General features: G+C 31.9%; 3 protein-coding genes across 5 annotated transcripts; 1 reads left to right on the top strand and 2 right to left on the bottom strand.

The window, feature by feature from the left end:
- Positions 1 to 6302: 6302 nt before the first annotated feature.
- On the top strand, positions 6303 to 9149 carry LOC11446315 (remorin). 3 transcript variants are annotated; one of them, XM_039833994.1, is made up of 6 exons: positions 6303 to 6453; positions 6595 to 6689; positions 6907 to 7161; positions 7439 to 7949; positions 8056 to 8137; positions 8506 to 8720. In XM_039833994.1, the coding sequence occupies exons 1-6, from the start codon at positions 6428 to 6430 to the stop codon at positions 8593 to 8595; spliced, it is 1059 nt and encodes a 352-aa protein (XP_039689928.1). In that variant the 5' UTR covers positions 6303 to 6427; the 3' UTR covers positions 8596 to 8720. The 3 variants fall into 3 exon arrangements, with proteins under 3 accessions (XP_039689928.1, XP_039689927.1, XP_039689929.1); XM_039833993.1 differs by lacking the exon at positions 8506 to 8720 and adding an exon at positions 8794 to 9149 and having other exon boundaries at positions 6310 to 6453; XM_039833995.1 differs by lacking the exon at positions 8506 to 8720 and adding an exon at positions 8794 to 9149 and having other exon boundaries at positions 6313 to 6453; positions 6615 to 6689.
- A 195-nt stretch (positions 9150 to 9344) lies between these two features.
- On the bottom strand, positions 9345 to 9908 carry LOC11446301 (uncharacterized). Its single transcript, XM_003607736.4, has one exon. It carries the CDS (start codon positions 9842 to 9844, stop codon positions 9599 to 9601), a length of 246 nt encoding a protein of 81 aa, XP_003607784.1. The 5' UTR covers positions 9845 to 9908; the 3' UTR covers positions 9345 to 9598.
- A 4272-nt stretch (positions 9909 to 14180) lies between these two features.
- Positions 14181 to 14809, bottom strand: LOC120580035 (uncharacterized). The gene has a single exon (XM_039832947.1). It carries the CDS (start codon positions 14701 to 14703, stop codon positions 14446 to 14448), a length of 258 nt encoding a protein of 85 aa, XP_039688881.1. The 5' UTR covers positions 14704 to 14809; the 3' UTR covers positions 14181 to 14445.
- Positions 14810 to 15488: the final 679 nt, after the last annotated feature.

Genomic DNA, 15488 nt, shown 5'->3' with positions numbered 1-15488 from the left:
CTAGTAGTACTACGTATGAATATAGAATAAAATATAAGTTGATAAGATATTTAATGATAAATAGGAAGCTTCCCGTAGAATTTAACAAGCAATTAAGTAAGAAAATGTAAAATAAAATAAGCAAAGTCATAAGTCATTGTAAATTAAATAAACAATTAGAGAAACCAAAAGTCATATGTAGTAAAATAAAATAAACAAGTCATAAGTCATTGTTTATTGTTTGATGAGACAAGTCGTCTAGCTGAAATTCTTCAAGCATCCTCTTATTATATGTTTGACATCACTTTTTTAACAGCCAAACCTAAGTTTATTTTTTCAAACGTGGTTTTTAGATTTTTTTTTTTTTTTTGTTTGGGAGAATGAAAAGTGCTTTCAGAAAACTCAGTTTTGATCTCAAAACGACAGTACAACAGAAGCTGGTATTCCTAGCTTCTGCTTTTGTGAAACTCAGTTTTGATTACAATGACATGTATAGTTACCAATATACCCATGTTTTCTTCCCAATTTCCTATGAATAAACATTTTTCTTCTTCTTCTTCTTCTTCCTCAAAAAGAACATCTTTCTTCTTCTTTATTTTTGCTGATCTATCCTAATTTTGTTGGATTTGCAGATGAAACAGATAGAAAAAGATGGAAAAGGAAAATAGTGATGAGTGATGGAGAGATTTGTTCTTAATTGGTGAGTTGAGTAATAGAGAAATGGTATGAGAGAAAAATGTTGAAATTGGGAAGAAGAAAAGGTTAGAAGAAGATGGAAATGGAAGATGGAAAAGGAAAATGTAGAGTATTTGAGAGGTGGAAAAAAAGATGAAAATGGATAGTGGATAGAAGTGGAAGCTTATGGAGAAATGAAGAAGGGGGAGTGGGAGACGTAAGGGAATTATTAAAAATAACTCATTTGATCAAAAAATAAAAATGAAAAAACTCATAATTTTTTAAAAAAAAAAAAACTCTTATAATATGAAGTTATTTTTAAATAAATTGTTGAACCAATCAAAATCCATTTATGATTTTAGATAAGTTTAAATAATTATTTTAATTAAGAATGAAATATTTAGTTTTTTAATTATAAGGATAATTTAGTCATTAGACATTCAAAATCAGTTTTGATTCAAACTATCCAAACAACATCAACTCATATGAATCACTTCTAATATAGTGTATCCAAACATAACCAATTCACATTCAACTCACTTTTAACCAAAATCAATTCACTCAAACTCAATTCTATCAAAATCAATTATCGCCACCGCTATACCAAACACACACTTAATCCAATTGGTATATTCTTCTTTAAAATAATAATAAAGGGAGAAAAACTGAATTAAATTACAACGGAAAATATATATTTCATGTCTCAATTTGTTTTTTTTTTTTTTTAAAATTTGACGTAAAATTTATGAAGTATACTATATAGACGAAAAAATCAACACATAAAAATAAGATGATTTTTTTTTTTTTTTTTTGTAAAAAAAAAAAGATGATTTTTACACTACATGCTATCTTTTTTATTTTTTTGGTAGTGTCACACTACATGCTATCTAAAAAAAATAATAACACTTATAGCACAACTCAATTAGTTCAAAGTAATTAATAAATTTTTAATGATGCAATTTAATATTAGTTCAAAGTAAATAGTTTAATAACACTGTTTAATGATAGATAATACTTGAATTGAAAATGAGTCGATCTAAGACCAACTTGTTTTAGTTTGATTCAACTTAAATTACAAGAATGATCTAAGATATCCAACGTAGGACATCCATGTATTTTATTTTTAAAGTGGGAAATTTTTAAATTCTATTAGTATCTAAGTTATTTAAAAACATCGATACTAATCAATTAGAAGTAAGAAAATCAATTAGGTTTACGTCATAAACAACAAGGAGTCAAACACAGTCATCTATACGAAATGATTAATTAATGATCAACATTGTGTCACACGAAATCATTTTTACAAGATTACATAACGGATGATGTAGCTTCCCCTTTTAGCAACCAATCACATCCCATCCCCATGCTCTTAACAGTTTCTACCTTAATGAATGATGGATTCAAGTTTCAAATTACACGTTCTTTTCAAAATTATTTGGTGTTAACATGTCTCTTTAGGACACAAACTACTACTAATATATTCATTAATTTTTTTTTTTGAGAGAAATATATTCATTAATTTGTTGTTGTAATGAAAAAAATACTCCCTCCGTTCCTATATCTAAACTTTTATTGAACTTTATTTTTGTCCCTAAATATAAATCCCCTTTTAAATTACTAGATGTGCATTTATTATTTTTTTTCTAAACATACCCCTAATTAATATTACTAATTTATATTGAAATATGAAAAGTCAAATTTAATACACATATAAACAAAGAATAATTTGATAATATTAACACACAAAACAGACATATTAATTACACTGACAACATTTCTAAAAAAATATGAATAAAGCAATGGGTGGCTATATTAAGGGACTGAGGGTACCAAGAAAGAGATTTACATTAGCCTTCCTTTCCTTCAAATACATTAATAGACTAAAATCTGAAACTTCTGTATCAATGTTAATATTTTTACCATTAAACCAAACTTTTCGAAGTTTGAAATTTATTCATCAAAATACATTATTCCCCTCTTTTGCCAACTGAGTGTACTCACTATCTCCATAATAATCACATCAAAATGGATTATTTGCCACCAATTTTATGATGCAATGAAGATCTTGTTGGGTCTCGATGGAGGGGAAGCTTGTGGATATCACATGGGGTTTTGAACTACATAAATGATTTAAGCATCAGCTCAAGATTCTTTCTATTTCTCAAAGAAATGAATAGCCCAATTTACGAGATATATAGACACAAAGGAAGTTAGCGGAACCTATTTTTTTAACAAAATATTAAAAATAAAATAAAAAATCATACCATTATATTTGTGTCCACCTCTCTCATAAATTGATATTTTTATTTTTATTTCAGAAGTAAAAAAGATCTCAACTCTTAAATACTACGTCTTTATCTAACGTTTTAAGACATTATAGACATTAAATCGCTTAATTATCTATGCATATGGGTCAAAAATATTTAACCAAATATTTTTCACATTTACTTTTTTTCTTTCTAATATAGAATATTTAACTCATACTTGACACGCCAACCAATCCTATCATAAGTAGTATGGATCCTCCCCAAAGAAAAGAATGCACAACATTGAAATTACACATTCAACACCTACACATAATTAAGTTCCGTGACTCATTTTATGAGAGAGATGCTATATTTGCTGACAAATTATAACACCCAAAATCTCCCAATTAATTGAGATGAATCAATAGTAAGGTAAGGTCCCCTTCATTTCCTTTCCTTGGCAATTATATCACTTCATGTGTCTCTTGCTTGTTTCTCATTAATACATTCACAGCTAATGTCATCACCTCTTCTCCCTCTTTTTCATAATTTTTCCCATCACTTCACTTCCTATGCCCTAATTAACCTCTCTTCCTCTCTCCATTCACAAACCTATCTTCCTTTGCAATGAAGACCTCTCATTCTTCTTCATTCTTGCTTCTCCTCTTCTTTTTCTTCTTCCTCTCCTCATCAGCAAACTCTAGGTTTCTTCCATCTCCATCTTCCTCAAGAAACCTCCACCATTGTAATTCTTTTTCCAACAGAAAACCACGTTCTTTGTGCTATAATCTTCAAAGAATACACCACCAGAACATGCATCAAGTTCCACATGGGGTTGAAATTGATCCAAGATATGGTGTAGACAAGAGACTAGTTCCCTCTGGACCAAACCCACTTCACAACTGAATCATGATGAAAATCAACTATATATATATATATATATATATATATATATAGTAGTCTTAGTATATATATACACCAAGGTAACTATAATCTGCTCCAACATCTTCAATGTCACCCACCTATTTCCTTGTTTGTTCACATTTTATATACAGAAAGAGACAATCTTTGACATTTGGCAAGGATTACTCCTTGGTTATTGTTCAATCTTTTTACCTTTCTTGATTTTTATTTTTTGTTATTTGTATCAGTTTAGCATTGGAGTTAGTGTAATATCTTTTGCCTTTAATATTATGGGCAATACATTTTCCATTTCCATGCTTGTATTTGGTTTTCCATGTCTTGCAATTAGTACTACAGCTGTAACTATGAAAGGTACAGAATTTTGTAGAAAAGAGACGAGAATCTGAAAACAAACATGGAAATGGTGAGAGAGAGAGAGAGAGAAGATGAGGATGAAGAGGATCCCATGAGTTTCATTAATGTGGAGCCACCGAAAGTCTAGGACGTATCTATTTATGGTTGTTGATCACAAGAAGAATATGGAGTCAACATCATTTTTTTTTTGTTTTTAAATATATTCTTGTATAGATGGAGTTTGGTGTATTTGAATTGATCCCATGAAATATATGACATAGTATGTTGCTTTAATTATGCTTTATATCATGTTTTGATTATTTGTTTAAGGGTGTTGTTAATGATAAACAAATTTCTTTTTAAGTACAATATTTAATGTTTACCAACATGGTATTTTTAACCACTTAGTTGGGGGTTTGATAATCTAATTGTACAAATTGAAAAATAGTTGTTGGAAGATGTCAACTTCTTACTTACAATTTAGTTAGATATAATGATCAATCACTATAATTAGAATTGTGTGTCGGAGAGTCACATTGGTTTTAAACAAATTATTAAGAGTCTTAAAATTGTGCTTTTGATAGATACTTTAATTTTAACTTGTACTATATTTGTTTAGCATTTTTAATTTCTAAAATTTTCCCAATTGGCTATGTTCATGTACATGATGGCTTACTATTTATAAAATAGTTGGGAAACTTTGCCCTAGAACATGTAGTCATAAGTTACAACTTTAATATTTGATGAATTTTTTGTTTTAAGGCTGTAAAAATTGATATTGATTGAATTGATTTTACTTGAAAATACATTTAAGATAAAATGATTTATGGTTATCAAAAGTTCGCGTAAAGTGTGTTGAACAATAAAATTGAAGGTAAAATCACAATTGGTGGCAAAATTAAAGCTATAAATCTTGGTTTTATGTTAGAATCAATTTTATAGACAAAATTAATTCTAGTCGATAACCTCCAAGATCAAACATACAAAAACTAAAATCTTCAGAATTATTTTTTACTCTTTAAAAAGTGAATCCAAACATGAAATAGATCTCATCTCATCCTTTACTAAAAAAAAAAAAAATAGACAGTTCATATTTCAAACTTTACATTTGACACTTTTGTCTTCGTAACATCAGAGGTTTCTAAAATAGATGGTTCATATTTCAAATGAATCAAAACATACTTTTATACCACTTGTTTTTGACACTTTTAGCTTCCTAACATCAGATGTTTTGACCTTTTATACATGGAGTTCGAAGGGTCATACACAACAATATCATGACTCCTAGGTCTATGAATGTTGCATTATTGATTTTGATATCCAAAAAGGCCTAACGACGGAATTTGTTGACCGCTTACCTTATTTTTTTTTTTGGTAGATAGACGAAATGACAAAGTCATTATAAACTCACACACACAAGTGGAGGTACCGGGGTTCAAACCCCATTCATAATATCCGGCATAACAATTTCGGCATTTTTGCGAGTTGAACTAGGACTTCTGAATACCTTCTATTTCTATTCATGTGTAATTAATCTTTGATATATCCACAAATTAGAAAACTGCTAAATTCTATTGGACAAAATTATAATATGATGCGTATCTTCATTCAATGATTAATTATATTAGTCTATTGAGTCCAAAGACTCTTGATCTTTTGGACTAGGAACCAGACAACCCGTGTGGATTTTGAATCAAGCATGTATTTAGATAAACGCAACAAATTATATTAATTTTATAACCTTTTTCATCAGATTTTTTCAAAAACAGAGCATAAAGGGTCTGCAATTCTTCTTTATACACATAGTTTAATATTTACCCTTTTAGAGATTAAAAGTATTAAATATTCAAAAACCAGTTCTTTATTCCCTTTGGAATTTCCACATGCTAATGTAAATAAAAGTTCAAAGCAATAAGTAAATTAAATAAAAAAAATCTGACACCCTTTTTTCCCTAGCTGATTTAATTCGATAGTTTTAAAATTTTCATCAGAGAAAAATTGATTATAAAATATGGTCAACAAAGTCAAAATAAGATCCTATGCTTGATGGTAAAAAATTTCTCAAGAAGAAAAGAATACTTATCTTCCCCCACAAGGCACTTGAAATCCAAACCAGACAAACACATGCAAAGTATATCTAACCTTGCTTTGCCCTCAATAACAACCTATGACTATACTCTACAAAAAGGTTCTCATTTCTTTGGTTTCTTCTCTTTCAAATAAGCACCTACCACCATCATAATTAAAGCACAAAATTCTTCCTGTTTAGAATGGAGAATTGGCTGAAGCAGATAAGGTTAGTAATTTTTACTTTTCACTCTATAGAAATTTAAGATTGTCACATGTCTCATTTATTATTGTAAATAAATACCACTCATATTTTGCATGAAAGCACATGCCAATCTTCTGTTTAATATGCTAAACAAATTTTTGTTAGAGAGAAATTAATTGGTGCAGAAGAAGAGAATACAACTGATTTTGGTGGTAGTAGGGTCCAGAAAATACCAATACAGAAAAGTTCATCTTTCAAAGGTGATGTACTATCTTTCCCTTGCAGGCTTTGTTATCAATATTAGGAAAGAAATAAAGTCACAAGATAGCAAATATTCTCTTTGACCAAAAAAGCCATTGAGGAAATTAATGACGGTTGAAATTAACATGCAATATTTTATAGTTTTTGTTTTTGGCTGAAAACTGAATGAGGTAATTAGATAATTGACAAATATAATCATGTGACAAATTTCTACAGAGAAGAAAAAGGCACATAATTGGTTTCAGAGACAATTTTCAAGGAAAATGAGTCATGATTATGATTTTATAGAAATGGAGCATGCCACAGCAGTAGCTGCTGCAGCATTTGCAATTAGTTCACATGTCTCAGAAATTCCACATGAGCAGAATATGTGGGAGTTTCCTGAGTCCTCATTGACCAAGACCAGAAGCAAAGCTTATGATAAAAAATCTTCATTTTCCCAGCTAGGTGCTGCATCCAAAAGATTATCAGGTAAATATATATTTTTTTTAATCGGGTATTCTCTACGCTAATCCATCGAGCTGAGTAGAACCACAATGTGCGGCAGGGCTCTCCCTCAAGAGTTTTAACTTTTAACGTTCCTGTATTCTTAGGGCTAGATACGGACTCACTACTCTTGGACTGAAAGAGACTTGAATCATCTCATCCAATTAGCACAATTTGTTACATTATTTATCGTTTATTCGCAGCATAATGAGAAAATTAACAAAAATACAATAATGATGAACTCAATCTGCATCACTTGTAGGCTCATTTAAAATCACAGATGAACAAGGAAACACGGTGCCAACAACATCCTCTATTAGAGAAGAAAAAAAGCCTGAAAAGACCATCTCATTCGCACCAGCACCATCAATGAAAAAGACTCCAACTTTTGGGGAAAAATCAAAGAGAAATGATGATAAAAAACCTGATATCCTAAAACCAAAAAAGGTTCCAAGTTTTGGTGAAAAATCAAAGAGAGATGATGATAAAAAACCTGATATCCTAACATCAAAACGGACTCCAAGTTTTGGCGGTAAAGATTTTATTAGTACTGATGATATACAACCTGAGACCCCAAAAGCAAAAATTCTCCCACTAGTTGATGATCCAACCACGTCCTCATGGCCGCAGCCGCAGCCGCCGCCACCTCCACCGCCACCACAACCACCAATCAGGCAGACTTCAACAGCTGCCAGACCATCAACTAGACCAAGTGAAACAGAAGCAAAAGCAGATGCTTGGGAAAGGGAAGAGCTAAAAAAGATCAAAGAAAGGTAGATACATAAGCATAGCAATTATATTTTTCAATAACACTATATGAATATTGTGAATCTATGACTTTATGCATTGGAAACAATAAAAATATTATTAATTTGTCAGGTATGAGAAGTTGTTAGAGACAATAGATTCATGGGAAAAGAGGAAGAAGATGAAAGCAAGACGCAAGCTAAATAAGCATGAGGTTAGATTTTCATTTGCTATTCAACTCAACCATATTGATTATTTTAATGTCTAAATTGAAATGTAGCGTTTCATATTTATGCCATGTTTGGATAAACACTTTAATTAAGCGCTTACACACAAGTGTTTATCGTATAATTGCATATGTCTAAGCTATTTCTATATTAAGCGCCAATCATATAATTTCCTAATTATAAGCTAATTAAACTGTTTTCATATAAGCTAGGACAGAAGTTTATTAATATGTCATAATCTGTTGTCAAAAATTCGCTAAAAAATTGTTTGCGCAAATAGATAAGTTCAAATAAACTAATCCAAACATGTTCATACTAGTTCTCTGATAAAGTGTGGTGACTGTGAAAAATGCAGCAAAGTGAAAACACACAGAAAAGGGAGAAAGCATGGAAGAAATATCAAGTGTTTATATTTAGGCCATGTTTGGATAACCACTTTAATTAAGAGCTTATACACAAGTGTTTATCATATAAGCTAGGACAGCGTATAAAATACGCTAAAACAGTTTATGGCCATGTCATAATCTGTTGTCATAAATTTGCTAAAAAAATGTTCACGCAAATAGATAAGTTCATATAAACTAATCCAAATATGCTCTTATTAGTTCTCTAATAAAGTGTGGTGACTTTGTGAAAAATGCAGCAAAGTGAAAATACACGGAAAAGGGAGAAAGCATGGAAAAAATATCAAGATAAGATTAAATATATAGACGAGATTGCAGAAGGAGCGAGAGCACAGTCCGATGAAAGAAGAAAGAATGAAACGCTGAAAGCAAAAGATAAGGCAAACATTATTAGAACAACTGGAAAGCTTCCAGGGGCTTGTTCCTGCTTCTAAGAATGAAAGAAAACCAATAAGTATATATATGTACATAATAATGTCATTTGGTTTTAGTAACAAAACGAAGTTCTGTAATTATATGTTTCACTGTTCTATGAAATGTACATGAACATCATGTATAGTTGCAGTATACAAAAAACACTTGGTTTTTCTTCTTTTCTAAGGCTCAATCAGTTTCAAGATATGCAAATTATAAAATATCATATGACAATGTCAATTAGACAATTCTGTTAATGTTTCTCAAACTTTTATTTGCTATTGTATATCAACTTATGGTGTATCGAAATTAATCTCAATTTAATTAACACATGTTGAAAGAGCACAAAATTTGACTTAGCCAAAAGAGAAGAAAATACGAGAAAGGAAACAGAATTGAATAATATATATGCAACAGAATTAAGAAAAATATAAACAGAGGCAGGATCAGTAAAGTAAAGAGCATAACTCTGTTACCTTACATATTGGATCCAACTTAGTATATCCTATCCTATAGATTATATGATAAGATACACAGTGCTAACTTATACACAATACTCTTAAAAGGGATGGCAAGTTTAGTGTCCTTATTAATTAATCAAACTTGGTAAAGTGAAATCAACGATATTGTTCATTTAAATAAGCCTCCAACAGACTTTGCAGCACCATCAACCGCACCTTTGGTTTTGCCAATAGGATCTGGTTTGGGTTTTACATAATTAGCAGCCGTGGTAGCATAATCTCCTACAGTCTTATGAACTCCAGCTGCAGCATTTCCCAAAGTTTTCTGGGCACCAGAAGCAGCATTTCCTACAGTTTTCTGTGCTGAAGCTGCTGCATCCTTTGCACTTGCCAGAAGATCGTTAGGTCCAGCCATCGTTTTTTTTTTTTTTTTTGCTGTTTAAAAGTAATGAATATATGAATTTTGAAAGCTTACTTTCTTCAAGACTTGAACTGTTATTTATAATATGAGGGAAGGGTGATTTTTTGCAAAGAGAAAATATCTACGGAATTTGTAGTTGCAGATTTTAATACGGGTCTACCATGTCGACTCGTACATAAATAATACCAAATAATACAGTAGGGAATACGTGGCATAGTACTGTTTGCTTCTTATGTCGGCACACCCCTATTTAATTTTTATTTTTTTGAAGGGAACACCCCTATTTAATTAACTACCACTCCTTATTATTTTTTAATCACATTAGTTAGTACTCTATTTAACGATGCTTATATATAAACCGTCATTGAATGAGGTGCCTTTGGCTAAGAATATTTGTAACAATAATTTAAGGGTTCGAGGTTGCAACATGGTCTCTATGTAGGGCTTGTGTCGCAAGCAGCAGGAACAATGTATAAATAATTGTTTATGAAAAATGTTAACTAGTGTTCTTGGGATATTTGTTAAGAATTTTAGAGTAGAAATTTCATCTTAAAAATTGTGTATTTAACTTATTGAAATACTAAAAAATAACTTTTTTTATATAAAACTTAGCAATTCTTTTTTTTGAATCCTTAACTAATGTCCTTCCTTAACGTAACCTTTTTTATTGTAATTTTGTGGGTTAATTTTCGTGCTAGATTACTACCATTTCTAATATACAGTTGGACACCAGGAACATACACACTATGATTGAGGTTTGAGGTTTTTAGTAAATCTTGCCCACCGCAATGTAATGGTCATTAAAGTTATTATCAATGTGATCAATATCATTTGACATTGTAGAAACAAGAAAATATGAATTACCTGGACTCTGTAATGGCAAATATGAATTTTTCAAAGTTGTGGAGGAAGTGGATCTTTGAATGTGTTGGCACGGCAAAGGCGTCTGTTTTAGTGAACGGCAGTCCGACGGATGAGTTTCCTTTAGAGCGGGGTCTTCGTCGGTGTGATCCCTTGTCGCCTTTTTTATTTTTGCTCACTGCTGAGGGTCTAAATGTGCTAATGACTACGGTTGAAAGGTCGCATCTCTTTACTGGGTACGGAATCAGAGCCAATGCTGAGGTTCGGTTGACGCGTTTACAGTTTACGAATGACACGTTAATCATTGGTGAGAAGAGCTGGTTGAATGTTCGTACAATGAGGTCGGGGTTGCTTTCATTTGGGGAGCTTTCGGGTCTCACAATGAATTTTCACAAAAGTATGCTCACTGGTGTAAACATCCCTGCTTCCTGGTTGTCAGAGGCTACTATGATGATGAGTTGTTGCAGAGGTACCATTCCTTTTGTATATTTGAAGCTGCCTATCAGAGGTGATTCTAGAAAAATCTCTTTTTGGAAACCTGTTGTTGATCGCATTGTCTCGCGCTTGTCGTCGTAGAACCATAAGTTCCTATCTTTCGGTGGTCATTTGGTTCTTCTTAAATCTGTCCTGTCCTCGCTACCAATTTACTTTCTTTCCTTTTTCAAAGCCCCTGCAGGTATAATTTCTTCTATTGAATCTGTTTTTAAAAAAAATAAAAAATTGGGGGGGGGGGGATTTTAGGAAAATTGCTTGGATAAGGTGGGAGTCAATTTGTATTCCAAAGTAGGAAGGAGGGTTGGGGGTTAAGAGGTTGGGTGCTTTTAATTTATCTTTAATGGATAAATGGTGTTGGAGGATGATGGTTAACAAAGAGGGATTGTGGTACCGAGTTTTAAAAGCTCGTTATGGTGAGGAGGGGGATCGGTTGAAAGAGGGAGATAGTCATAGTTCGACTTGGTGGCGGTCTTTGTGTAGGATCCGTGAAGGGGTTGGTGAGGGAGTTGGTAGGTGGTTTGATAGTAATATTTGAAGAGTGCTTGGAGATGGGAGGGGTACTTACTTCTGGCATGACATTTGGGTTGGGGAAGTTCCTTTGAAAATTAAATTTCCCCGCCTTTTGACTTGTCTGTAGACAAGGAGTGTTCGGTGGAGAAGATGTGGAGGATTTTAGGGGCGGCTGAAGGGAGGGAGAGATTGTGGCTTCCGCGTTTGTTTGCTTGGGAGGAGGAGGAGAGCGTGAGGGAGTGTTCTGTGTTACTTCATAACTTTGTTTTTCAGGAACATGTAGAGGACACTTGGACGTGGTTGTTAGATCCTATTAAGCTGAGCTATTTCCTTTTAAGCTGAGCTCTATGGGTTGATGAATGTTATTGAGATAACTTATAAGAATAATTAGAGTTGGATTTGGTTAGAGACTGACTCTCATATTGTTATGACTTTTAGAAATTCTAGTATTGTTCCTTGGCACCTAAGAAATTGATCCCACAATTGTATAGAGTTAAAAAAAAAAAAAACATGCATCCCTTACTCTAAATGCTTATTAGGTCTAGCAACCATTTAACCTAATTTTTCCCTCTAATTACCTGCAATTAATTGCTTTTAGTCACTTAACCCTCAATATTTTCCCTCCTCTTCTATCAATAGGTATTCGTGTGATATCAAATTTTATTGCTTTATGGTGTTGTTTGACTGCAGTGAAAGTGAGTATGAGAGAGATTCCATGCTATGCAGATAGTGCATCTACCATTTTGTCAATTTTAGTATCAGTTACACGTCATTCCCTTTTAAGAAATTCACTTTTCATTCTAAGTGTTTGATAGGTCTTTTTTATTCTTATTCTCTCTCACTCATTTTATCAAATTTAGGTAGACATTTTGTGTTGGTGTTTGATAGTTAAAAGAAAGATTTGTTTTGCTAATTAAGCGCTTTGATTTGGTCATGTTGTGTGCTTTGATTTCTGAAGGTTGATTCACATTGCATCGACAAATTTTTTCATGACTGTTTCTACACCTTTCATTGCATTGTTGTGGTTTGGGCAAGAGTTTTTGCCGGCGCAGTTTCGATGTCTGCTTTGTGTGCATTGTTGTTACCATTTAGATTCTTCTACGCCTTTGAAAGCATCTTGGTGACGATTCTTCTATAGAATTTAAATTTCTAATTCAATACACAACATGAACTATTTACAATAAGATGCAATTAAGTGTTGTTATGATATTCATCAGATTTTAAGTTATCCTTAATGGTATTGAACTGTAAATGACTATTTTAGTTTCTACTGTGTTTTTTGCAGGGTATTTCAGTATGTACGTGTTGTTATTAGCAATATTTTCACTATTTAAAACCACCGATGAACAATATTAACTGCTCAATCCTTCTGTCAATCTAAAGGACATGATCTCTATTGGTATGTTCAATTATATTATGTAGATTTCAGTTTCTAACATGTTAAAATCAAGTTATATATGTTAATATGAGCACTCATACCTATAAAACTGTCTGCATTTTTTCTTTTTGTCAGGTTAATTGAAAGACAACTCGCATGTTGTTTAGCCATCTTTGTTGTATGACCTACCCATAAATGGATCCTTTGAGAAGATGTGATATTAAATTGTTAATCCATTAATGTATGCTCCAGTTGAGATTGCTTATGCCTAATATTCCTGAGCCTATCTTCAATTGAGACCGTTAATGACTAATATTGTTATGGGACATGTCCGTCAATATGTTTTTTGATTACACGTGTTATGACATTGTTGATGCATTATTATATGCTCCAATAGTGATTGTGAATGTTTGTTATTTCTAAACACATTGTTAACTTATTCGTACCAATTCGACGTTTATAAGAGATTATATTTAACTCACTCACAAGGCTTTATCGAATAAATAACGTGTATTATAAAGATCATTGCGTTATGTTTTTAACTATATATGACCCGTGCGGCAGCACCGGTGGACGATCTAGTTTTGTATATGCCCACAGATTCTCTGAAACGGATTAATCATTTGTAAAACGACGGTGAAAACTTTATACCGATAACATGGTAACCCAAAACTATGTCATTATGCTTAAATGATTAATTAACTTCAATTAAGAACCCTTTTTGTCTTCCAAAAAGGGTTAACGACACAACTTATTACTCACTTGTTTTTCATTCCTGTATAATTTTCTTTGCAAATTCAATATATTTTCGAAATTAAAAAGAAATATAAAAAATAACAAAGCATTTAGGAACCCAAATTTAAATCTTGACTAAAATAATCATTGATCAGATTTTACCTGCGAGATCTCCCAATTAATATATACGCTTCTTATGATAATTGAAAGTTTTATTCATTTAATATAACTTTATATAATTTTTTTGTACAGTTACATTATCTATTTTTATTTAGGAGGAGTAATTTATATAAATTTAATTAACACATATAGAAAAAGCACAAAATTTGAAGTAGCCAAAAGAGAACAAAATAAGAGAAAGGAAACAGAATTGAATAATAAATATGCAACAGAATTAGGAAAAACATAAACAATCAGAGGCAGGATCAGTAAAGTGAAGAGCAGAGCTCTGTTACCTTACATATTGGATCCAACTTAGTATATCCTATCCTATAGTTTATATGATAAGATACACAGTGCTAACTTATACACATACTTGAAGGGATGACAAGTTTAGTATCCTTATTAATTAATTAATTAATTAATCACAGGATGCTAAAGTGAAATCAGTGATGTTTCATTTCTTAAATAAGCCTCCAACAGCATTTTTAGCACCAGCAATCACACCTTCAGGTTTGGCTGGCTCTTCTGGTTTGGACTGCACAAAATCAGCAGCCTTGGTAGCATATTCTCCTACGGTCTTCTGAACATTAGCTGCAGCATTTCCCACAGTTGTCTGGACACCAGCTGCAGCATTTCCCACAGTTGTCTGTGCTGAAGCTACTGCATCCTTTGCACCTGCTAAAAAATCGTTATTAGGCTCAGTTGATGCCATGGTTTCTTTGTTGTTTAAAAGTAATGAGTATCTGAATGATGATAGGGCTTACTTTCTTCAAGACTTGAACATTTATTTATAATACGAGGGAAGGGTGATTTTTGGATAATAATTGGTTGATATTATGGTTGGTGATATTGACGATATTGGTCAATCACATTATCACACGTGTACAAAAAAATAAAAAAATATTGTCAAAAAGAAAGAAGAAAGATACTTGTGACATTGTAGTTGATCAATGTCACAATATCACCAACCACAATGTCACGCAAGTTCTACCCGAGATTTTTTGCCAAGAGAAAATATCTACTGAATTTGTGGTTGAAGATTTTAATAATATGGGTCTACCATATCCACTCATAGATAAAAAAAAATACAGTATTGAAGACGTGGCCTTTCAAACATACTGTTTGCGTATGTCGGCATATCCCTATTCTTTTAAAGCAGTGTTATTCGAACATCTATTTGCTTGACAACTAAATAGATAACCATGTTTTTACAAAGAAAATATGCATTGGCACAAAAATTAAAATAATAGAGAGTAAAAGTAAAAATATAATGTAAGTATGAGAAAGAAAGTTATCACAAAAGTTGTTATAAAATGGTTATACAGATATCATTTCTCATTCTTTTAACTACCACTCATTATCTTTTTTATTTTTTATTTGTCATGTACCACTCAATATTTTATTTTTAAGAGAACTCTTTATTATTTCTTAATAATAATCACATCAGTTATTTCATTTTTTAGTGGTGGGATTTGAACCTCGAACCTTACCTTACAT

This window comes from Medicago truncatula, chromosome 4 (assembly GCF_003473485.1).
Source record: "Medicago truncatula cultivar Jemalong A17 chromosome 4, MtrunA17r5.0-ANR, whole genome shotgun sequence".
NCBI classification, from domain to species: Eukaryota; Viridiplantae; Streptophyta; class Magnoliopsida; order Fabales; family Fabaceae; genus Medicago; species Medicago truncatula.
Note: the sequence above shows the minus strand (reverse complement) of the source record. Positions and strands in the feature narration are given on the sequence as shown.